At 32.6% G+C, this 24,866-nt stretch overlaps 1 protein-coding gene across 1 annotated transcript; it reads right to left on the bottom strand.

Annotated features, from left to right (window-relative positions):
- Positions 1–24,866, bottom strand: LOC133188341 (magnesium-dependent phosphatase 1-like). Its single transcript, XM_061323721.1, has 6 exons — positions 24,576–24,866; positions 14,062–14,128; positions 13,117–13,227; positions 9,667–9,774; positions 6,453–6,544; positions 1–1,491 (listed from the first exon to the last, which is right to left on the bottom strand). Exons 1-6 carry the CDS (start codon positions 24,628–24,630, stop codon positions 1,103–1,105), a joined length of 822 nt encoding a protein of 273 aa, XP_061179705.1. The 5' UTR covers positions 24,631–24,866; the 3' UTR covers positions 1–1,102.

Genomic DNA, 24,866 nt, shown 5'->3' with positions numbered 1-24,866 from the left:
AAATACTGATATCTTGATTTGATACATACATGTACATGTACTAAGTGAAGTTTTAACAAGTTATTAATACAATTGCTTCAGGTCCATGTTTCTCGCAGATTAACTGAATACAAACACGTGTGGACTTTCTTGTTGTATGGATATATATAGTTACGTATAAAAAAGTCCCCAGGGAGCATGAATCCCTCTACACAATATCAAAGATTACAAAGCATATATTACATGTACGTATAATTCCTACGTCCTGAAATCACAATTACCAGGTACAAAAGACTGTTTATTGACATGATCTGATTTCTACTGGAATAATTAATCACATATTTATTAAAGAAATGAAGAGACGCAAAAATAGAAGTGCTAACAGCTTTTAGAAATTAAGTACACTTAAAACAGAAATGCTATAATATCGTTTTTATGTATATACATGTAAGTAATACAATGTACGTGAGAAATTAGAATCATTCTGTTACTTTATTATATTTCAATATAATATCGTGACAATTATACATCATGATCAATGTCATGTATGTAAAAAAAAACTATTCTCAATTGTCTTTAATTATACATAATACAATGCTAAAAATGCTACTTCGGAATTTATTCCAATCAGATCAGGCTGGAAGAAAAAAATCTTTTACAAGGATGTATATAACTAATAGTCTGATTATGATCAACTGTTTCAAATGAATACATGTTTTCTAACGAAAATGGCAAGAGAAACCGCGTCATTTAAGTTAAACTGAAAAAGTTCAACGTGGGCAAATCTCTGTATGAACTACAAGATGAAAAACGGGTTCATATGAATTTCACATATTTAAGGATTTCATTGCTGAGGCGATACTTACTGAAATACATGATACACAGATTTTAATCCAGAGAATTCTTTTGTTTGATGCATTTGAAAATATCAGATGCTTAATTAAAAAAAATCGTAGCCTAATTATAATAGAATAAATACTGTACCTGCTTAAAACATGTTCTTGTACACATGTATAAATGATCATAAACTACCTTCAATTGGTTTCTCAAGACCTTTTTTCTAATAATCTATTTTCACACCTAAATTAGCACTTCAACATCAAAACTGCCATTTCAAGCCGCTCTAATTTTCTACAATCTCGGGGCAAGAAATCAGTTTTTTGTCCTGTAGGGATTGTGGGATACTCAGCGCAGGCGCAGACATGCGTCGTCCGCGTAGGCGTATTGCTCTGTCAATAACTGGCGGGACATCGTAAGTGATGGAGGCTCGCGACCCACGGCGACGATGCACATAAATAACAGTTGTTTCTGATTGGGATTCATCTGAATCCACGCTGTTCAGAGACAAGGTGCTGCTACTTGTATTGGTACCAGTCCCACTGCCATTGTTGTTATTGTTTCCGTTCGGAATACCAACTGACACCTCATTCTTATGATTTTCTGTATATGCGCGAAAAGCTTCATCCAAGATTTCTTCGGAAACCCCTCGATTTGCCCAAATGCATGTGACACCTAAAATATGATTTTAAAAAATGATATTAAATTGAGAGCAAAATGCACTTAAATGAATTGTTATTTTTACATGTTTACGTAGCTTTGTTAAATATAATAAAGAAGTGCATAAATTTTGAGCCCAAGTCATGAAAAAAAATGTTGGCACACCTGTGTAAATTGTATCACATAAACTGCAAAAAAAAAAACAAAAAACTGACAATACTAAAATGTACAGTGTGTTACTATTATAATCTTTATTCTCAAAGGTTGCAATCGTAACTCATGTTTCTGCTCCATAGATTTTTAATAAAAGTATGTTTAAAGAGATACATGTAATTGTTAGGAACTAACTACAAACTAACTTTGTATATAAAAATACGATCGACAATGGTCTGTTACTGTTCTTAATTTTCAATGTCAGATTGGTGAGTATGAATCCAATTCCGCGGGTCTTTGGCGACATGATGAAAACACAAAGACTGAACCAAAATCATATTAATATTCATTCATACAAGGTTTGATAATCATTTTATGACATATTTTAATCTATTTTAGCTGTTTTTTACCTTAACTTCCCGTCGGTTGCCCTACGCTACGTAACATCAACAATATAAACCAACAAGAAACCAAAGGGCCTTAACGGTCACCTGAGTATAAAACAACACTGGAAAGGATCCATAGTATAGACGAAGCTGTTTTGTCCAAACGCAAGAGAAATTAGATGATCAAGGATAAACAAAATTATTAGTCTAGTAACACTCAGTAACAAATTATAAATTAGATCTATTTACTTGCCTGACGTGCCCCCATTTGTCACTATCACCATACAGACTACACTAAACAATGGTGCTTGAGCACTATAAGTGAACACGTCTCATTTTCTCTCATGACCTCTTTTGGTCTTGGAAGAACATTTACATGTATTGTACAAAGATACTAGGATATTCTGGTTTCACTTTTATTTAATACAGGGTGTTTCAGAAAACATGCAACCATTTTGATTGATTAAATTTTACTGGTGTTTCAACCAATACCATGCACCAACATATCAAATTAAAAGTTACAATCTCAAGATTTACTCTTACGAAAATAAAGTTAATATGGCAAATAGATAATGAATTACAAAAGAAAAAAGAAACTTGTAAAATTTCACTTAGTTACAAAATATGTTCTAAATGGCTTCATTTTTGCTGAATAAATCCGATGCAAGAAAGTTCTCATTACTATTGCAGTGTCTCTTGGTAATGAATCAGGCCTCAAGACCATAAACTGAGAACAGATTTAAGTCAAAATTTTGATTTTAAATATCTTGAATTCTAATTAATTTGTGTGGATGAAACTTTGCAGGTGTGTATATTACAAAAATTCATACACATGGAGAAAAATTTATTTCATTACCAAAATTATTTTAAAAATTATATTGATATGAAATTTTGACTTAAGTCTGTTCTCAGTTTATGGTCTTTGAGCCAGGTCTCATTTTTCGAACCATTTTGAGTTCATTTGTTTTTTGGGGGTGTATTTTAAAAACTTTGACCTTTAAATATCCCCACAGATAAAAGTCCAGGGGAGTTAAGTCAGGTGAGTGTGGAGACCCATTTTAACGGATCTGAAAGAGTTGAATGGTCCTCCAAACATTTGTTCTTACAAGTCCAAGATTTAAGATTCAAAACATATTTCAGCATCTGATCTACACTTGACTTGCTCAATTTGTTCACAAACTCAGTTATTTTACAAAAGGATTTCATGTGAGTTTCTGGAACAATGCCTCTTTTGTAACATTCTAAATGTTTTCATGTGTTCAAATTGTCTTTTCCTTCAATTTTTTTTACTTCAAATTTCCTTGATCATGCATTAACTCTTCCATTAGCTGCAAAATTTTACAGATTTATACAACTTCCACTTTATATTACTATTAGTAAGTTCTTTGCATTCTGTAAACCTTATTTCCATTGTCCTAATCACAGGAACTGGTGAAATGCTCTGGTAAAGCAGTCTCGGAACTCTTGATGATTGCTTTTTATTGAATTCCACATTAAGGACCCTCTATACACTAGAGGAAAATATTTTTTTGGACATTGAGAAAATTATGGTGTGTAAAGGTATAAGTATTGAGCTTATCTATCAATTTTCAGCATAGGGTGCCTTGCATTTACCCCCAGGAAAAATGTTCAAAGACAATGAAGTACTGATGAGCATAAATCACTGTTGTTTACTTAAGTGGGCAAAATACCTGCAAATGAAGTGTTATATCTATTCATCTTGGCCTATTAAAGTGTTTTGAATGCTTGAATTGATCGCAAATCAAGTAATAAACTTTACATTTCAATTTATTTTATTCTTGATCAAAGGGCAGATCACTCTATCTGCATAAAAATACCACAAAATCAGAACTCTCTAGTGTGCAGTGTATAGAGGGTTCTTAAGAATGAAATTATCTGTTTTTTCCAGTGATGTCAAATATGACGTCATAATTAATTCAAGTGGTAATTTTGTCCAAATTTTTTCTTAATTTTTGCCTTTTTAGCATTATTTTATATAAAACATTCATAATTATGTTCCTGTTTGCATATAAATAAAGTGAGGAAAGTAAATGGTTGCATGTTTTCTGAAACACCCTGTATGTACTATTTATGTCTTGCTTAACGTCAAAATTATGAATGTACTTTATGTATTATATATTATAAAAATTCTTACATTATTCTCTTCAGCTAATGACCTTTCAACAAATGTTTGTGAAACACCTATCCCCCCCCCCCCCCCCAATTATTTGGAATTTTTCTAAGTCCAAGGGGTATAACTCTGTCAAAAATTGCTCGATCGTATTCAAAACAAAATTGACCTAGATATTCTTATGATAAATCTGTATACCAAATTTCATTTCAGTATGTGCAACCTCTGCGAGGAAAATGAACGGACATGCAAATAATTGGAATTTTCCTAAGTCCTAGGGGCATTACTCTGTCAAAAATTGCTCGATCGTACCCAAAACAAAACTTGACCTAGATATTCTTATGATAAATTTGTATACCAAATTTCATTTCAGTACGTGCAACCTCTGCGAAGAAAATGAACGGAAACTGGGTGGACCGACAGACAGCAGCAAAGCAATATGCCCTCTCTTCTTCGAAGGGCGGCATAATTACATTATTTACAGTGATTATGATAAGCAAAGGGGAGTAACTTCTCGCAATATAATAAAAATTAAAAGAGCCCTGGCCAGCACCAGGACACTCGACCAAATGGTTCTGAATTTCAAAATTTCAAAATGTGAAAATACCCTTGTTTACTACAACTTTTACTGTTTGTCTCCTTGATTCCCAGAAGCAGATAAGAAGACTTTCGAAGAATTAATGCATTTTTACTAGAGATTCAACAGAGCCCCGCCCTCATAACAGAACCCCTGATCCAGGGACCATTAAATTGATAATTTTAGAAGGGGCACACTTGCACATCATAACTATGCACCAGTTTTTCTGTAAAATACCCGACAGCATAGAAGATTTTCAAAGAATCGAGAATAGAGCCCAGCTCTAACGTCAGAGCCTCTAACCCATGGGCCGAGAGATTCACAATTTTAGAAGAGGATCGCTTGCTCAACACAAATATGCACTAGGTTCGTTAGTCTATAATATCCAGGAACTGAGAAGATTTTCAAAGAATTGATCCATTTTTACTAATCAATAGAACTCTGTCTTAATACCAAAACCCTTGATCCAGGGTCCATGAAATTCATAATTTAGGAAGAGGCATCCATGCTCATTATAACTGTTCGTTTTCTTTGCTTAATACCCAGAAGCAGAGAAAAGGGTTTTCATAGAAATAATGCATTTTCACAATATAATCAATCCGATCCCATCCCCAGAGACCCTGACTTTCGAGCCATGAAATTCACAATTTAGGTAAAGGACTCGATACTTATCACAATTATCCCAACAGTTTGACTGCTTGAGGAGTAAAAGATTGATTGATTAGTATGCTGGTTTACGTCCCATTCGAGAATTTTTTCACTCATATAGAGACGTCAACATATAGTCATATACCGGTGAAGGACTTAAAATTTAGAGCTATACTCGGCACTCAGGGCCATTGAGTAGTGAGGGTTCTTTATCGTGCTAACTTGACAAGGGACCTTGATTTTCAAGGTCTCATCAGAAAGACCTGTGAATTTTACTTCTAGTGCCGGGCGCTTGGCTATGGAACAGTCACTACTCGGTGAACGAGAATCGAACCAGGGCCTCCCGATCAAGAAGCGATCTCAAGGAGTAAAGATGAAGATTTTCACAGATAGCACTATATTTGTTATGATTTTAGCCCCGCCCCTCTGGCCCCAGGAGGACAGGGACCATGAAAATCATAATTGTTGTACCCCTTCATCTGTTGCTGCTCAGTGCCAAAATTGTTTAAAATTATTATGTGGTTCAAGAGAAGAAGCCGAAAAAGTTCCAAATTTTACGAACGACGCATGGCAACGGACGAAAACAGATAGCAATAGGTCACCTGAGTGATTCAGGTGACCTAAAAGTGAAGTTTTGTTGATTACAATATAAAGGGTTATATTCGCCCCGTGTTATTTTCGCACTTTCAAACAATTTTGCCCCGTTTTAAATTCGCCCAGTCACAGTTCTAATTAAGAAATTATACATTTTTAATTAATTCGCCCATATGTGAGTAGGGCGAACGGGACGAAAATTTCCCTGCATACAGTATTACGAGGTATGCCTTTTTTTTTTTTTTAAATTTCTTTTAAAAAATGAAAATTTTACCTCGATCATCCACATTTACCTTGTATACTAATGTACATGTATTTGATTCCATGACATCACACTTGTTGGAATACAAATGGTAAGAAATGAAAAGTTTATCTAGTATTTATTGACAAACCCAGGATAAAGGGATAAATATGTGATAGATATAAAATGAATATTTATTATAAATATTGTATTGCAAAAAATTGTAAGGTTAATTGTAAAAGTTACCTAAACAGGTATGTGCCACTTCTGAAAGATGATCGCGCTCGTCATCAAAAAACATCATGTCAGGAAAAGCAATACCGCTGTCCTTTTTAATACTGAAATACAATTTTGTTCTAAAGATTAAAAAAATAGTTTTTTTTACATTTCCTAAATATGTAAACAGTTGAGAAGTGAGAAGATGTGAAGAATAATAGGAAATAAATTATTAACACCCCCCCCCCCCAAGTCTAAACACAGATAAAACCCAGGAATTCTACTTCATATAAACAATCGGCTGTACATGATTTCACTGTCTAATTAAAGAATGAGTTCGGAAGACGTGTAAATTCTTACCAGACATTACAGATATTTGACATTAGAAATACCTGTATACTAACACTTCATGTGTAATTTAAGGATTGCACAATTTAATCTATACATAATGAAAGTTTATGTAAGCTTGCCAGTATATTAACCGTGTTTTTCAATATTTGGTTTGTTTGAAAAGAAAATGCTTGGACCATAATTAAAATGAAGGGTCATAGCGATATTTAGGTGTTGTCTTTTTTAAAAAAATAATTTTCATGGTTAGAAAATGAAAAGTATTTGAATTGTGTAGAACTGAAATTTCCATGTTCAAGTTATCGAAATGTTATTTATTTTATTTATTCCTGAAAGAAGATGGGCGAACAAGGCATGCAAAATGTCTATAGCTTTAAATGTATAAAAATGAAATTCATGTTATGAACTAAGTTTTCAAAGCAATTAAAGTTATTATTGAAGGGTATGAGATTATGACAAACAAAACTTTGTGCAGAAATATTCTCTCCGCAAAAATTATTCTATGGTAAAAAAAAAAAAACAACTTGGATTTCTTGGGATTTGAACCCAAGCAATAAAAATCCCGAGAAGCGGGTTTTTGTCTTAGATACTGACACGCTAAACACTATACAACATAGCTAATATCAAGTAAGAACATTTAATTCTTGTTATGACCGTTGAATAACTTGAAATATTTCTCATATTTTTAAGGTTGAGTGGGTCTCTTTGCTCCATGTTTTTGTTCAGCAAAAAATGTTTTATATTTAAACATTTGAATATACTAGCTGAAATCCCGCGCAAGCGCGGAGAATTGAATATATACCACTACCGACAGAAAATATATTGTAGTTTCTACTGACAGCCTACAGGCTTATAGCAGGAGGAAATACTTTGTTCAAAATCCCGCATGAAGTATATGTACGTCTCCACCCCGCCCCCTTTTGGTAAATACTTTAAATAAACTTGAATTATTACAATTTCATTAATTGACGTTTATTGTAAAACCTGTTATACTATGTTATACATGTACATATTGTACTTCAGATGCTCTTATTTCATATCCGTCAGGGATAAAAGCACAGCGAATATGCACGTTTTACAGATAAATTGATTGGGGGGGGGGGTAAAAAATGGGTCTTGGTTTATAAATATGTATGTACCTTATTGATATGTAAAAATTGTACTTTACTTTTTTTACATATCAATAAGGTACACACATATTTATAAACCAAGACCCAAGTACCTGTGTAAAAATTAGCTTTTAACGCCCTATGAATAGGCCGAGTTTTTGATACAAAAGACTGTATTCAGAAAAAAAAACTGAAATGTATAGATAAAGCACAAAATTTTACAGCTTTAATTGTATTTGAACAATACCTTATTCATTAATTTTCTATTTTCATGTAAGCAAGTTTATTACGAAGTACAAATTGTACTTCGGGTTCGTTACCATGATGCTTTCAGTGAGGAATATATACAGATTTTACCGATAAATTTATTAGGAAAACCTACTACATGTACATACTGTATATGTAATAGTCTTTCGATATATATAAATATATTCACAACTTATAGTGTTATCAATGATATACCATTATTTCAATGACCATTCACACAAGAGCTTTTTTTATGTTCATGCAGGTAAAATCGCCTCTTTTTCTTTTAAACATCGGGTTCGACGCTATAGGATGTTCTAGAAGCTTCCGTCAATATTAAGATCGGTGAATTACGAAAATAATTTGCACATTTCCCCTTTTAATCGGTTATCACAACTTATTTTTTTTAAATCAATTAAATCAAATTTTGATTGAATAATTTAGTGATGACGTTTTATGAAATAAATATACGATTGCTTGTTGTCAGTCTCATTAAAAATTGCCAGTAACTTAGATCCGCCAAACCGTAAACGCCACCGTACTCACGTTTTTGCTATTTCATGGCTGTTTATAGAAAATGAAAGTGGACTTTTGATTTAATGTACGATACTTACTATGCGAATGAAATCTAAATATAGTTTACGGACATCATCTTGTATCTAGTGTATTCTTAGAGGACTATGTAAGAACTCTGGTGCACCCGTTTCGGAGTTTATTTGCAAAATTTATTAATTTATAAGTATAGATATTAAAAAAAAAAAACATTTAGCGAAAGCCCGCCTATATAGAAAAATTGTGTTATAGTGGAAGAAATGCTCATTTTTGTCCTCTTTGGTGTGTGCAAGTTATTTCAAAGACGAACGATTTAAATACTTGTAAATATGTTGCAAATTTCGGAGATTTAACTCAAAGTACATTCATGTTAACTGAAATATCAAAAAATTGTGTTATACGTAATTATTATCATAACATGGTTTGACAAATAAGAAAGTGAGAAACTAATTAACATTTAAAATTTCACTTTCTTATTTTTCGAACCATAGGCATTTTTCTTCGTTTATTCGCCCATCTTCATTAATTCTTTGCATTCTTTTATTTCACAATTTAAAACAAAATACGATTTATAACTGCCAATGCATTATGGACATATGCAACGTAGTTTGAACTTTATTGTCTTTTTCCCTGGAGTTGAAGAGTTCCAATACTTGAAGGAAATGTGTGCTACATTTTAATGTCTATATATGCTGTTGTACACTTCCTCTAAACTAAGTTTGGATAAACAATCATCTAGAATATATGTTTAGTAATTTTTGTATATTTTTCTTTGAATTATACAAGATTTTTCATCAACCGATACCTTTTCAAAACCCCTGGTAATACATGCTGATTTTTTGTCTACGAACATCTTATGGCACTATACTCTTAAATTAAGAATATTTTGAAAAATTATCAGTAGGTAATGTATGTTGCGTATGTCCTTAATAATAACTATTTCCTAGGATTTGAATATAGTAAAACAAAGAATATTTAACATTCCTTACTTTAGGAAATGTGTTATTTTGGATCCAGGGTAGATTTCTATGTAATCAAAGAATTTGTTCCATCCAAAGAAATTCACAAGGCGTTTCACCTCCTCTTTGTTGAAAGCTCTAAAAATAAACCAAAATTATGAGCAAAACTAAAACAATGCTTTAGATGGAAACGGGATGAGTGGGTAATGTTTTTTAAAAAATTCTTTTAAATATGTAGATCTTTTGAGTTGCATTGGAAATTTTAAAGTCATATAGTCCGTGATTGGATGAAACAGTTGAAAATTCTTGGAAGATCATACTTTGGGGTGTGAAACTGGTTTTAATTGTAGTTATACATGCATGTAATGAAAGACATCGGAGCATGAGATAAGCCGCCTATCCAAGAATTGTCAAGTGCCCTCTTGTCGAAATATACCAAAAATGATCATTTATTATTCATATTAACATTTTTGGCACAGAGTTTATATATCCCTCCCCTACATCAAACTTGATCCATATATATTTAGCTTAAGTTTATAGAAACTATCACTTAATTGGAAACATTTTCTCTGAACCCCTCCCACCCTCGGCGGCCTATATTTCTGAAAAAGTTTAGATTTCACACGAGATCCAAGGACGTCATGGAGGTATAACCTGGGATTTTTGTTGTACATGTACAGTTATTACAAAACAGTAATCATCAAAGGTATAAAAGGCTAGTTACTACAGAAAAATGGAAAAAATAGAAATATAAGACAGAGTATGGATACTTTTGGTTGATTTCAAGCATTTTCGGCGGACTTTTTTATTTAAATTTAATCAAAGTTTTACCTGCAAAAAATGGGTCAGTCGTTCTTATGTAAAAGTTTAAACAGGAATAATAATTTCAGTTTGTAAGAGGTATAATCTTTTGTTCTGTTTTATGTTTGTGGTTATAGGCTGAAAACTGCCAATTTTGTGAGAACTGTTAGAGGGCCTTTCCCTTACAAATAAAATATTATTAATAAACTATAGTTTACAACAGTTAACAATAGTATTAAAGTTTTCACTATCCTAGTAAATTTTATAAAAATAATTGTAAATATTCTTTTTGTATTAAAAGCAAATATTACTTGTATGTCACATACAATTCCTAAATTTTAATTTATATCATTGGTGTGTAATTAAGGAGATATTATAGCCCTAAATTTCAATAAAAAGTTCGAGTAAAGTTTTTTTTTTACCGGATATTTCTAGCTATTGGTCAATGTCATTCAGACAAAAAATAAAAATACCAAAGGGAACCTAGAAGGATTTCAAAATTGACTCAAGAATAAAGGGAAGGGATTTATCGAACGGAGCAGAAACCCAAAAGAATAATGAAAAAGATACCCAGTGTTGATGATTAAGGAAATTATGACAATGAGCAATAAAGAAAACAAAATTATTTTAGCTGTCATTATTTTGTGAAACATATTGAAGTAATCGATTAAAGGTAGTTATTTGTGTCGGTTTCGTGTTTTAGGAGTTCAACTTACCTGTAGCCGTCCAATAAGTTTACAAATACTGTCCATTATTTTCATAAATTCACATGACGTCATATCAATGTTTAACCCTTTTTATTGACTTAGTTTTATTTCAATTAAAACTTCTCTTTCACTGGGTAGGCCTTTCAACTGCCGCTAGGGTTCGATGTAAAGAACGATAACTTACTACCGGAAGTTGTTTACAGCAGATGCGAGAACTAATTTTTTTTTAAGTATGTCAATTTCTAGCGTTTCCAAAGTACTCCTCACGTAGCTGTCAGCGGTGACTTATATTTCAACAATTCAGTAAAAATGGTAAACTACTTTTCCACCTACATACCAACATTAAACAATACTCTAAAGCGAAATTTTGAATAGAATTTTAAAGTGAAATCTATTTCTTTCTTAATTTTATCCAGATTAAACTTTTACACTTGTTTGTTTTTCTTCGTGCTTAATATAAAGAAAACGATAACTATTTAGTGCATTTAATTGTAGAAATATATATATATATATATATATATATATATATATATATATATATATATATATATATATATATATATATATATATATATATATCATAATAGAAGAAGCACAACAATGCACACACAAAACATATGACATGTTTTCTTCTGCGTAACAATCGTCAGAGTTATAAATCTTGAATATAGTCCGTTTCACATTCATTTTGACCATGTTACCCCAAAAAGAGTGAAGACAATCTCCTTGTTTTGGTCAACCCTTTTGTGTACACAACAAAACAAGAAACCCTTTTGTATTTAGACAACAATGCCAGAATTGAGGCAGCCTATTTGTCCTTACTATACACGATAATTCATACAGTGATTTGTTGATGTTTTTTCACGCTTGTGTTACCTTTCCTTCAAACAGAAAATCATATTAATCAATGACTGATTATGATTTAATTTTTTGACGACTTAATTAAGTACATGTATGGATTATACTGTATTTTGAGAATTTCATGTACCTATAAATCTAACTATCAAATGTTTTTACCGTTGGTGCAACTTGAAAAATTAGTTGAAGGCCAAACCAGATCTATATACCTTAGAGAAAAAAAGGACGTTCTTATGAAAAAAAATATACCTTCAGCGAGAAAAAAAACTGTTCTTTTCACTTAGGGGGTGATTCTTATTCATTGTAGTAAAGATTAAAACATAAGAACCCGTATTATGGGGGGGGGGGGATGAAGATTTGCTTGAAAATGTGGCTTTTAAAATTGCATTTTCGAACGCATTTTTATGAGAAAAAAATAATCCCTATATCCTTGAAGTGCATGCACTGTCTTTCAGGAACTCGGTTATTTGGTTAAATATTTAGAAGCTGCTGCAAATTGTAAATGCTTTAAGACATATTTAAGTATTTTCCTCCTAACTACAGAGAATAAAAGCGCATCTCTGTTTCGCATCCAACTTCTTTCTCTACCTGTTTCTGAGTCATTTTCTGCACAAACATATGCGAGTTCATCAATCACGGGAAAATCATCATCGACATTCATTACAGTGACTGCATGTTTCAACTTTTCTTTAAACAGTCACAATTTGTTTAAATGCTACGTCATAACATTTGCCATTTATTTAAAAGAACAAATTATACATTTGGCAATCTTAGTATTATATAATTCAAGTGTCTTTTGTTTAAAATAAAGAGTGTACGGTGTACTTTTAGATTTTTATGTCGTGACTACAAGGGGCATCTCTCTAAGCACAAATAAAGCATGTCTCAAAAGCCGCATCCATAACTTAACTGAGATGTAAACACTTCAACAGTTGTCCTATTGCCTCACTGATACAATATGCTCAAGCAACCTTGTGTAATAAAACTTAATGGCAATGGAATGGCTCGTTCAAAAATGAAGATGTTATGCAATTTTGCGGATTTTTTATGAGACTCACTTGACAAATGTTTAGAGAGAAGATGTTTCCAGAAGAATGCTGGTCATTTAACTTACTCTGAAGCTACAGCAAGTTTGTAACCCTCATTATGAAGTCTGTGTAAAATTGGATCAATGTCTGGGAATGCTTTTACCTCTCGACTGCAGGCGTCAAATACTTTACCATCTCTGAAACAACATGACACTTTACAAATGAACTGTATCAGATATTGCAATTATTCGATTTTTGTAAGAAAACAATTCAAAGAGCTCATACTTTGAAACAAGTATAGAAATTGCGAAAAAAAATATTTAACTGCATGAACAGTATATATCAATATAATATCCCCTGTAAAGCAGCAGAGCAACACTCCGGTAGTCTTTATGGATGTCGGAATGCGCATTTTTAAAACTGCCAAGGCCATGCAGTGTTGTTTGGAACCATTGAAAGGTAAATTTGTATAATATAACAGATAATAACTGAAGTGAGCTATATAAAAGAGTCGTTGTAAACCAAAGGTTTTTACAATGCTTGGATTTGTAGCTCTCTGGTTTGTCTGTAAGAATTTTCTCTACCTGAGAGCTACAGTTCTGCAGCTAACATTGTTCTCTGACCTTCCTTTTAAAACTAGAATAAATGCAAGTATTGAATTAGATTTATTTCCAAAAGTCATACCCTAAAAGTAAAATTTGTTGTTGCTGAAGAACTATGTCATGTTCTTGATTGGAACACCGAAACTCTAAATAAATCAACAAAATTATTTTTTTTTAAATATATTGAACTTTCTGTCAAAGACATGAACGAATAGTGACGTCGTCGTTGAAGACCTATGGCGCAGTGACCATAGTCTCGAATTAAGTTAGTTTGATCTTGTTTGCAACAAGAAAATTATAGCCCTAACTGTGGTGCCTGTCAGTGAAATTTCAGGATCTGTGTAATTGTGTTCACTACTTTTGTATCAGAATTAACAAGGCTAATTTATACAAAGGATTTGAGTGTAAGAGCTTTATAAAACTCCTTACCTCGTTCTATTAAAAGGGGGCTCCACATTAACTTTTCTATCCACCCAGAAAGGCCACAATGTGTAGTCTGAAATAAAAATCAGACAATGCAAGCTAGACGGAATACAATTATGTAAATTGGCTATGAAATACAGTACTTTATATCAATTAACACACAATGAAGATTGATTGTAAGAACTCCAGAATAATTTGTTTTCTTTTACTGCACCTGCTGAAGATTACAAACAAACAAGAATACAATACAGGCATGTAAATTGTTTCCCGACATAATTCTTCTTAATCATATGCCGTGCAGTAGATATTAATAATTTCAAGATAAATAAGTAGGACATAAGAATTTGTAAAGTGTGTTGACCCGCTGTCAGAGTATTCCAGCATGCTGCAATTCGCCCACACCTACAGCCGCCGTCATCGTCTGCTAATTCGTAGCTTTCTGGTAGCGATCACTTATACCAGTAGCTTGTACTGGAAGCTCATTATGCCACACGCCTAATAGCATGTTTGTCTTTAACTTCTCATTGTCCAGATAAATATTTTGCACCAATTAACATTAAACCATTTTACTTTGAAAGATCTCGTAAAAAATAGTGTGCATGATTTAGACATGCATTACAAAGATGCTTCTTTTTTTGAAGTGCTTGTGTCTGTGTATATTGTTATCCATAAGACTTCCTAAGTTTTTTTTTTAAATTCTCGAAAACAAAGATTGCTTGAACCCTTACACGGTGATTTAATACTGGTTCAGTCAAGAAAAATTCTTAACTGCAAATCGAACTTAATCATGATTTATGCTCGTGTACTTGAATTATAAATACCAAAATGCTGTAAAACTATAGTTCTATTTCGAACTATTGTGCATTACTACAAGTACAGATAATTCTATAATGCTAATATTTCAAAGTGATAAACAACTCGTTAAACAGTTTCCCACAAGCCACCAGGAGATCATTGCATTGTTTACACAACACAGTGTGGTACTGCCGTTAACCACCGGTATCGGAGGGAGCAGGACTTGAATGTGAAGTACTTAATAAAAAAAAGCTTCGCTAACACATTTATGCCACAGTAAGTCACATGAATTCACGTACAAATGACTGTAACGGTATGACGATACTACATTGTCAAAATCGAAACGAGCCAGACAATAAGGTGGCATAAAATTGGACGGCGATGGGCACATCTGTATGACGAGGAGACGCAACGTTTTATGCTGCATTCGTAAACGTTTTTTTGTCATAAAAATATGATGGTCTCAATTTTCAAGACAACGAACAAATTACTAGCATATGCTTACTTTGTCACGGTACCAAACTATTCAACCTATGTCTGTGGAGTAAAAAAAAAAAACAAGTACTTTGTACAAACAAAACAAAAACTATACCAAACACTTATTTTAAGTTCACAATTTAAGGTTTTGCCAAACGTCAAGATGTCCAAAATTTTATTTTTAAAATAGCTCCAAAACTAAGTGAGGTATAAAGTTAAAACTTTTACATTTTATAAATATATTATTGATTAACAGATAGAAAGTATCACTTGAAAACAAATATTTAAAAAAAAAATTTTTTTTTGAGAAAAAAAAAAATTAAAAAAAATTGCATATTTAAAAAAACGCACCTGCATAATTCAGTACTTTTAGTGAAAACAATCATTGCAGAAATAATATATTTTTATCAATGAAGGGCAAGTTGGACGTGAATGGTCTCTGAAAGGCTGTTATTGAAAGCATGACATGTATAAAGACAAGACCCCTATAAAATCCGCCATTTGCAATGTACTTTCGGTTTCAAATCCTAACATTTGGACCAAAGAAAAAAAAACAAAAAACAAAACAAAAAAAAAAACAACAACAAACAAACAGGGAAAACAACTTTCCAGAGGCTATCGAAGTGCAACTTGCCCTTCATTGATAAACATATATTATTTCTGCAATAATGGCTTTCACTAAAAGTACGGAATTAATTAGGTGTATTTTTTGAAAATATATGCATTTTTTAAAAAGAATTTTTCTCGATAAATATTTTCTCAAGTATTTGTTATCAAGTGATACTTTCTATCTGTTAATCAATGATATATTTATAAACTGTAAAAGTTTTAACTTTATAAACCACATCGTTTTGGAGCTATTGTAAAAATAAAATTTTGGACATGTTGACCTTTCGCAAAACCTTAATATTGGTGAACTAGATTTCTTGTTTTCGTATTATCATACATGTGTACACAAAGTAAGAAGGGAAAACAAGGAACCAATCCTCAGTGATTTTCTTTTAAAAAATCACAAAACTAGAGGAATCATATTAATTAAACTAACAAGATGTGTTTGTGAAACACTATGCCCCCGATGGTAACACAATTCTGGAGTGGGACGTAGACTACAGTGCAATAGTTATGGCCAATGTTAGTTTTTCAAATGTAGGTCAAAGATCACAGTTGAGGTCACATGATCAAAAATTTATGTACCAATGGAAAGGTCTTGTCATCATGAACACTCATGTCAAATATTAAAGCCTTACCCTTGACAGAGCAATAGTTATGGGCTAGGTTAAAGTTGACAACAGACAGACAAACAGACAGACAGGACAAAAACAATATACCCCCGGGATCTTTCGATCCCGGGGCATAAAAATATATCAACCTAATAATAAGTGAATAATTTGTTTACTAAACAAATTATAATAAAAGTTTAGAGTAAAGGAAGAGGTGCTTTTAACCTGCATGTATGTGGAGATGCAATATTTATTTGATTCAAATGAGTATTCAAAATTACATTACATTCTTTCTTGCAGTGTTTTACAAGGTGCGTTACTTTGGTATGATAATCTGACGAATTCTTACGTGTTGTTATCACTCGTCAAGAGACTTCAGTTTGGTTTTCTACATCGCTGTTGTACATGGCTTTTCATCGTACAAAAGTATTATTGCAGAGCACTTTGTTTATATTCAAAATGCTACCATACAACTTTTAACATCGTTTTTTTTTTTCAAGGAATCACAATTAGGCATTCCAAGTAAATGAACAAAGACTGCTAACATGGATTTAAGTAATTCAATTACCATCCATTTCCCTTTTAGACACATTAACATCAAGGCGAATCTTTGATGGCGTTTAAAATCTCAAGACAAAATGCATTCTCAGAAAATTTTCTTTGAACTAAACCTTTGTTTCATAGATATCAAGGTTAAAGCCTCTATATTTAACTTCACACTTCTAGGAAGTTATTTTGGATATCGGGGTGACCTACAAGTCTAGATGTCCGTAAAGACCTAGATGTTAAAAAGCAACAAACTCTCATCTGAATCACGATAAACGGTAAGCAAACGTCCCAACAGGAAATGATAATTACACTTTATCTGATAACAAATGAACTTAAAGTGTTCCTATCAATGGAAATTTAACTAATTACGGTGGATGATTTTTATTCGATTCAGATAAATATGTTTTCATTTCTTAGATATTATCATATCGTATCTCCCTTCTATCTAAGATTCTTTCAAAGACACGAAAAATGGGGTATATTTGTTTGAGTTTTGAAAATAACTCTTAAACTGTAAATAAACCAGTCATCTCATACTACACATACTCGGTAACAAAACTAAACAATTAAAGAACAAAACAATTAAAACTTTCTTCTTATATCCGTTATGTTGTAGATTTATGACTATAATACTATGTTGAATAAAATCTACCTTTGTCTCTTTTATACCTGATAAAATGTCATTAAATTACTTACTTATGTCTAAAACAACCTTTTTGTCGAGAATGTGCCTGCAAAATTAACGTAACAGTTTTTATTTTATTAAGCAATGGCTTGAAAAATATTTTGTTAGATGTGTAGCACCATTTCAAAAAGGCATCATACGATTCAGTCAGCTTAGTCATTTAGGTGACCTATTGCTGTCTGTTTTCGTCTATCCTTCTGCGTTAGCATTATTTCAGTTTCTTCTCTGGAATCGCTGAAAGAATTTCATTTCATTTTGGCAAATAGCATGTATAAGTGAAGGGGATAAAAACATTTTCATAGTCCCTGCTGCCCTTTCCCTTCCGTGACCTGAGGAGTGGGGTAAAACCATCAAAATGAACGCAATCTTAAAAAAACTCTCTACTCCTGGACATCAAGCATACAAACTGTTCGCATGACTGTAATTAGCATTCAGCCCTCTACCAAAAAAAATGAAATCATGGCCCAAGGTTTAGGAGGTCAGGTGTCAAGGTGGAGCTCTATACACCATATGGTGAAATATCTCCTCTCCCCTGTATATTAAACAGACAAACTAAGTGCATAGATATGATGAGCAAGCGTGCCTCTTCTGAAACTGTGAAATTGGCGGCCCCTTTGTCAGGGGTTCTGGTGTTAGAACAGGGCTTTATTAGACATATGGTGAAAATGCATTCATTCTCTAAAAATGTCTTTTCCTGTGTATTTAAGCAAACAAAGTGCATGATTATAATGAGCCAAGGTGCTGCTTCCAAAAGTGGGGAATTCCTTGCCTCAGATCAGGGGTTTAGGAGTTGGGCGGGCTCTGAATATAGAGAGAATTCTTTCAAAATGTTCTTTATTCCTAGGATTTAACAATGTGCATGGTTATAATAAGCAAGATTGCTTCTTCCAAAATTGTGAAATTCATGGCCCCTGGCTCAGAGGTTCATTTGAAAGAGCGGGTCTCTATTAATCATATAATGAAAATACATTAATCTTTTAAAATCATCTCCGATTCTGAGTATTTAATAGACAAACTAAGTGCATAGTTATGTCGAGCAAGGGTTCTTCTAAAAGTGTGTAATTCATGGCCCCTGCGTCAGGGGTTCCAGAATTATGTCAGAGTTCTCTTATCACTTTTTGGAATATTTACACTTAAAATAATTTATCATGCAATGTGAATAATGTAACTGATGGGTAAATTAAATAAAAGAATTTTTTTAAATATATAACATAAAAAGTACTTTTTTAAATTGTCAGGTGGCTTTGCAAAGAAACGATGAAAAGCAGAAGTCTATGACGAGACTGTAGCTCTATTGGTGTGTACTTATAATAAAGAAAGATATGTCGTTGTGTAGAGTCTACTCACGTAAAAATTCTATAGAATCTCATGAAGTCTGTAGGAGAAGTATCGACTTAAATGAATTTCAAAAGAAAAAAAAAAGAAATTTAAAAGAAACTACGACAACACATTTTTTGTTAAAAATGAAATTCGATAGAAAGAATTTGTGTACCAAATCTTACTAAAACTAAAACAAAACTGTAGGAGGAGTACTTTTAAAGGAATTTCAAAGACATTTCTATTTTTAGTAACCATGGTATTTCCTTAAGTCCAATTCAGAAACGGGTATTCAGTATTATGTATCTTAGTATAGTTTACTTGTGTACCAGGTCTTAATGAATTGGACCAATACTACAGAAGTACCATTTTGAAAAATTTTTAAAGAAATATGGGATTTTTTTTAATCCTATGGCAACATTACCCGAATTTTGTATCTTATTAGTTTAATTGTGTACAAAGTCTTTTTTAACATTGGATCAAAATTGTAGAAGGAGTTGCATTTTAAAAGACTTAAATAAATTTCTAGTTTTACAGTACTTAGTAATCATGGCAACACTTTTTGTTGAAATCAAAAAACCGTTTTAGATAAGAAGATGGAGGAACAAGGCGTGTAAAATGCCTATAACTTCAAATGTATAAAGTCATATTCAGTATGTGAATTTAGTATTTAAAGTAACTTTCTTATCATTGAAAGGTATGAAATTATGACAAAACTTTTCTGCAGAAAATTCTTTCGGCAAAAATCATTCTATGATTAAAAACAGGAAGTGGTATTCTTGGGGTTCGAACCCAAGCAATAAAAATCCTTAGTGTTAATCTTTCCTTTGAGACAGGCTAACCACTGTACCACTTATACCAAACAGGGCATTTAAATCATGTTTGTGATATGACCCTTGACTAAATGGATTTCAAATAATTCTAGGAAAGATACGAAAGTTGTGCAAAAAAGTGTATTTTTAAGGTATACATGTTGTGGGCCTATGCTCCACGTTAATGTTAAATGAAATATCAAGGACAATTTTCATAATTGAGATTTAATTTTCACTTTTTGTTTTTCGCACAATAGGCATTCTGCTCGCCTATCTTCTTCTACATATTAGTATACTTTACTTGTGTATCAAGTCATACAGTAAAACTGTAGGAGAAGTTGCGTTTTGAAAAATTATTAAGAGACGGACAGACAGATGGACGGTCGACGAACACTTTAATAATGCATTAATTTTTCCGGTCTTTGACCAGTAGAGCTATTAACGCGACTAAAATCCTTATATATTACGGTCTTTTAATATTGTTCAAAGACAGTGGGAGGCCATTATGATGTGCGGATTGTGCTGGATGTAGGATGTACTTTGTAAATATTGTGTTTCATGCTTAAAGACTATTGTCCTATTATGTTTGATGATAGTGATAAGAGTATAGATAGCACTGGCATATATAGTCAAGTTTCAGGGTTGTTGCTTGTTACCTGATCATGCGCATCTGGTGCATCAAAATTAGTACCGTATATGATTTACATCCTTTTCTTTTGATTTTGTGTTTCAGTTTATTTTGTTTTATTACATAATAATTTACAATTCCATGGATCCTTTACAGGCTTGTATTTTACTCAGGTGATCGTTAAAGCCCTTGGACCTCTTGTTTTTAAGTAGGGCATATAGTGTCTATCATAAACATCACAATTGTTAGCCGAAAAATGATATTATGCCTTATTCGGTTTTTGTCATAAACAGTGGTCAAAATCAATTATTTCATTAATACGAAAGTTCCATCATTTCAATAGCTCAATCAGAAATAACAGAGATAAAGTTTGTTAAAAAATGCATTGCGCATCGAAAACTTTCACGATAAACAATCCTTACTATAATGCAGTTGTAGCAGAAAACACGCATGTACTGGGAGAGAGGAAAAGGTGAGAAATGTTCAAATTGACCGTATCTTGTTACAAACTTCACTACTAATAGAAATTCCGGACAATCACATTCACCTAGTGTTATGTTATTGATGAAAGGTCTTTCACTTTTACATAAGAAAACTTTCTACTTTGAGATTGACAGAATGCATCTCTGTTGAGATTGACAAGAAAACGGCAGGTAACTAATAACAGTTTACGACCAGTACAAAAATTCCAGACAATGTTGTCGAGGTTGTTGCAATGTTCCCTGCTCGGCTTTATCCTCCGAATGACCCGTCAAAAGCGCTTATAGGCTTCTGTTGAAGAAGTGAGGGTACGCCACGTGCTGAATTAGTTTTTCAAATTGGGCAATAAAGAAGGCATGTGTGTCTACGTTATCTATAGTTTTGTCATAAAAACTCTTATCTTTTATAGATTACATGGATAATCCTAATGGTATCGCAATGAGCGTCTGATTTAATTATGACCTTTTCCGACAGTTCATGGCAAACAGGTGACCTTAAAATTTTGTTTGCTTAGTTTCAAGCTACAAAAAAAAATTGTACCCATTTTTTAAAAATATTTCTACCATTCATATGCAAATGAAGTTTTTTCAACTAAATTTTAAAAAATCGTTTGAAACACCGTTTGCAAGACATCTTTCACTTGTTGATTATGCTTCCACAAGAGTTTGGGGACATTCCAAGTGATTGCTTCTCAAGACATCTCCTTTAAGTGTTTTCGTGAACATAACTGAATCTTCCGTTACATATTTGCCGTTCATGGCCAAAGGTAATTTGTTTGTCAGCAAACACATTAAACAATCATCATTGTAATAGACAAGAAACAGTTATTCTGCGTTCAGAAAAGAATCCAAAATACCTTTGGAATGAAGATGGCTATTCCAGAACCTTTGATTTTCAATACCTTTAAGAGTTGTTACCAATATAAATGCAAGAATAGTAGCAAGATATTTGATGAAATTGTTGTTTATTTTAATCTTTTCTTAATGGACTTCGTGTTGAGATTTTTTCTTTTGTATGCCCCCAGATAAAAAGGTTCAGAAAAAATACTTTTGTCTGATTTTTTGCCTGCCTGTAATAAAACATGATAATTCACGTACTTGGTCAATTTGAGGAAAAAGAAGAGGAATGGTCAATTTGGGAAAAAAATGAGGTCGGGATCAAGAATAGAGGTCATATGACTTTAACAAAATCACCGTGTTATCCATTTATCATTGATACAAGTACTTTCTTCGTTTTTTTTTTTTTTTTTTTTTTTGTTTTTTTTTTTTTTTTTTGTGTGTCTGTTCATTAGTATATTTAATGCACATATTTTCAATGATGACAAAAACACAGAGGAAACGCCTTACGGCTCTTTGTATGTTGCCAATTTTATTAATAGAAAACAATTGTGTTCTTTTCTCATTACGTTCCACTGCTTATTTTGAGTAAATTAATTTTTAGATAATCATAAGAGTGCAATATTTATTTTTCCTTGACAAGGTCATATAGAACATTAGGTAGCCTATTACCTTTCAATTGTGCACAGCTAAATTCATTTTATTTCTAGACACATTATAAAATAAACGAAATTTTCGTCGTCTTGTTACTCAGCCCTAGAGTATTAAGAGATTATTTTATCTTCATTTTTAAACTATTTTGTGAAGATAAAATCTTTTGGAGCAAGGAATTTATGATGTTTACCAACATGTGCAATAAAAGTATCTTAATGTTTCCCATGTGCAAGGTTTCTTATACGTCTTACGTTATAACCAGTTATCAAATAATTTATAGTTAAAACTAATTACAGAGCTGCATGTTTGCAATTGAAACATCCTGAAGGAAACACAGAATCAAATGGGAGTATTCTAAAGAGGGGTGACAGATCTATCACCAATCCTGCACGGTCAAATCGTTAGATCTGAATCGTTCAGGATAAGTAGGTAAAGCCCCACTTTTTCTCACTTCTTTAATCATCAAAATAATCACAGTTTCCCTTTATCATTAGCAACCAAAAAAGAATGAGACCCAGCTGTTCTTAATTCGTGCTTGGATGGGGATGCATTCGCTGTTATAGTCTCCTATGTTATGTAATACTTTGCAGGAAAATATCTTTTATCAAATCGAGCCTACTTTTTCCATACCATGTTCACATTTTGGATTTTTTTTTAAAAATATGTTTCTTGCGGTTAATCTTATCTTGAGCGATAATTTGCGATGACGCGACATACCGGAATGAAATGACCGTTGCGACTCTGAATGATAACCATGCCGGTCCCTATAATTGGTATGCCAGACTAAATCAGTTTGGGTTACCAAAATCAATTAGAATTTCTGTATTTCTGAAAATCTACAATGAATGATGTACAGAAGTTTAGAAAATATCTTTTCAGAAATGTAGAAGGGCGTTTTATTTTTTTTTTTAAATTTATGTATTTATTTTTAGAAAAGCTAAAGATCTTATCGTTTAGGTTAACATTATTGCTGAATTGGACATAATTGCATGAATTTACTAACAAGTATATTAACATTTTCCCTTTAATTAGGAAATTCATAACTGATAATCTAATACTAACATATAACTGCACTAAAAACTACGTTTTCAGTTGGAAATTTTCACTCGTGTTGGGACGCTAAGTGGCCATGTTGGAAAGCTGGTGGAAAGCTGCGACTTAAGACTATTAGCTGGTATTTATGACCAATGCGAAATGGAGAATCTTTTTCATGCCAGCATTTACTGCGACACGGGTTCTCTGTTCATATGGTCAGCCAAGGGATCGGTCTTGACGTCCTAAAGTGGGATTCGAACCAGCGACATAAAGATCAAAACTGCAGAACGAAATGCTCTAACCACACTTGATGTAATGATGTATCAAATTTTTTATCGCTCCGAAAAATTTTGCAAACTTTAAATTCACTAGGACATCTTTAAAAAATTGTTTGGTTGCCCTCTCCCGACCGAGTGCGGACCGACTGGCTAAACAAATCTTTTTTCAGCCTCCAGAAGCAATTATTTTTTATGCATTTCGGAATATTGATTTTGATAAATCAACATTGATTTTGATATTTTGTTGAAAAAATTTTCTCACCTACCTACCGACCCAATTTTTTTCATCCTGGGTCGGGAGAAGGCAAACACACATTATTTTAAATATAAATAAAAATAGATTATTTAATACTATTTGTCTAATCATTATAAATATATGTATACAAAGTAAACATCTGTTTATATTATTAAGGAGAACCAATGTCACGTATAGAATTTATGACGAAACTCGGCTAAAATGTCACATTCTATTAAAGTAACCATACGCTTTGTAAAACAGGAATATTCTATGCTTGAGGCATATCAAGGATGTATGAAAACATGTTGCAGGCTAAGACAAGGACAAAGCAATTCACTGTCAGTTTCAGTTCACCTACATTCCTAGACAAATCTTACACAAAGAGATACTAAATGCCATTGTAAATCAACTTTATTCAAGAGAAACTCGGATCATAACATCCCAACATCAACGTACAACTAAGTTTAACTGTCAAACATATTCAATTATCTTAACAATGAATAATAAATAACTTACCAAGATCAAAGACAATCAACTTCGGTTTACGGACATTGTTGTTTTCTTGGTCCATATCGAAAATCTTATTCTGTGATAAAAGTCTATAAAGTCATGTAATTTTACTGCATATGTTCCAACACTATCTGCAAAAACTGACCATAATACGGCAGAGTTAAATTATTGATAATGCTCGAAATTTCTATTCCCCTTCATATTAAACACTTAGGTCCCTTGATGACGAGAATACGAATTTTCTGCATGGCAATATCTGTTTCCACCACTGCAGTGACTGGGAGTTTGAGATGGCGC

Source organism: Saccostrea echinata, unplaced genomic scaffold (assembly GCF_033153115.1).
Source record: "Saccostrea echinata isolate AGI-Se365-2 ecotype Australia unplaced genomic scaffold, CSIRO_AGI_Sech_v1 ptg000016l, whole genome shotgun sequence".
In the NCBI taxonomy this organism is placed as follows: Eukaryota; Metazoa; Mollusca; class Bivalvia; order Ostreida; family Ostreidae; genus Saccostrea; species Saccostrea echinata.
This window is presented reverse-complemented; position numbering and strand designations above follow the sequence as displayed.

What these genes read in the sequence shown, in the direction of transcription:
- LOC133188341 (XM_061323721.1), bottom strand. Translation starts at nt 24,630, where the DNA reads ATGGACCAAGAAAACAACAATGTCCGTAAACCGAAGTTGATTGTCTTT. An exon ending in AAACTTGCTGTAGCTTCAGA is followed by an intron (nt 9,775 to 13,116) that starts GTAAGTTAAATG and finishes GTTTATTTTTAG; the next exon opens with AGCTTTCAACAAAGAGGAGG. An exon ending in AGTGGCACATACCTGTTTAG is followed by an intron (nt 1,492 to 6,452) that starts GTAACTTTTACA and finishes ATCATATTTTAG; the next exon opens with GTGTCACATGCATTTGGGCA.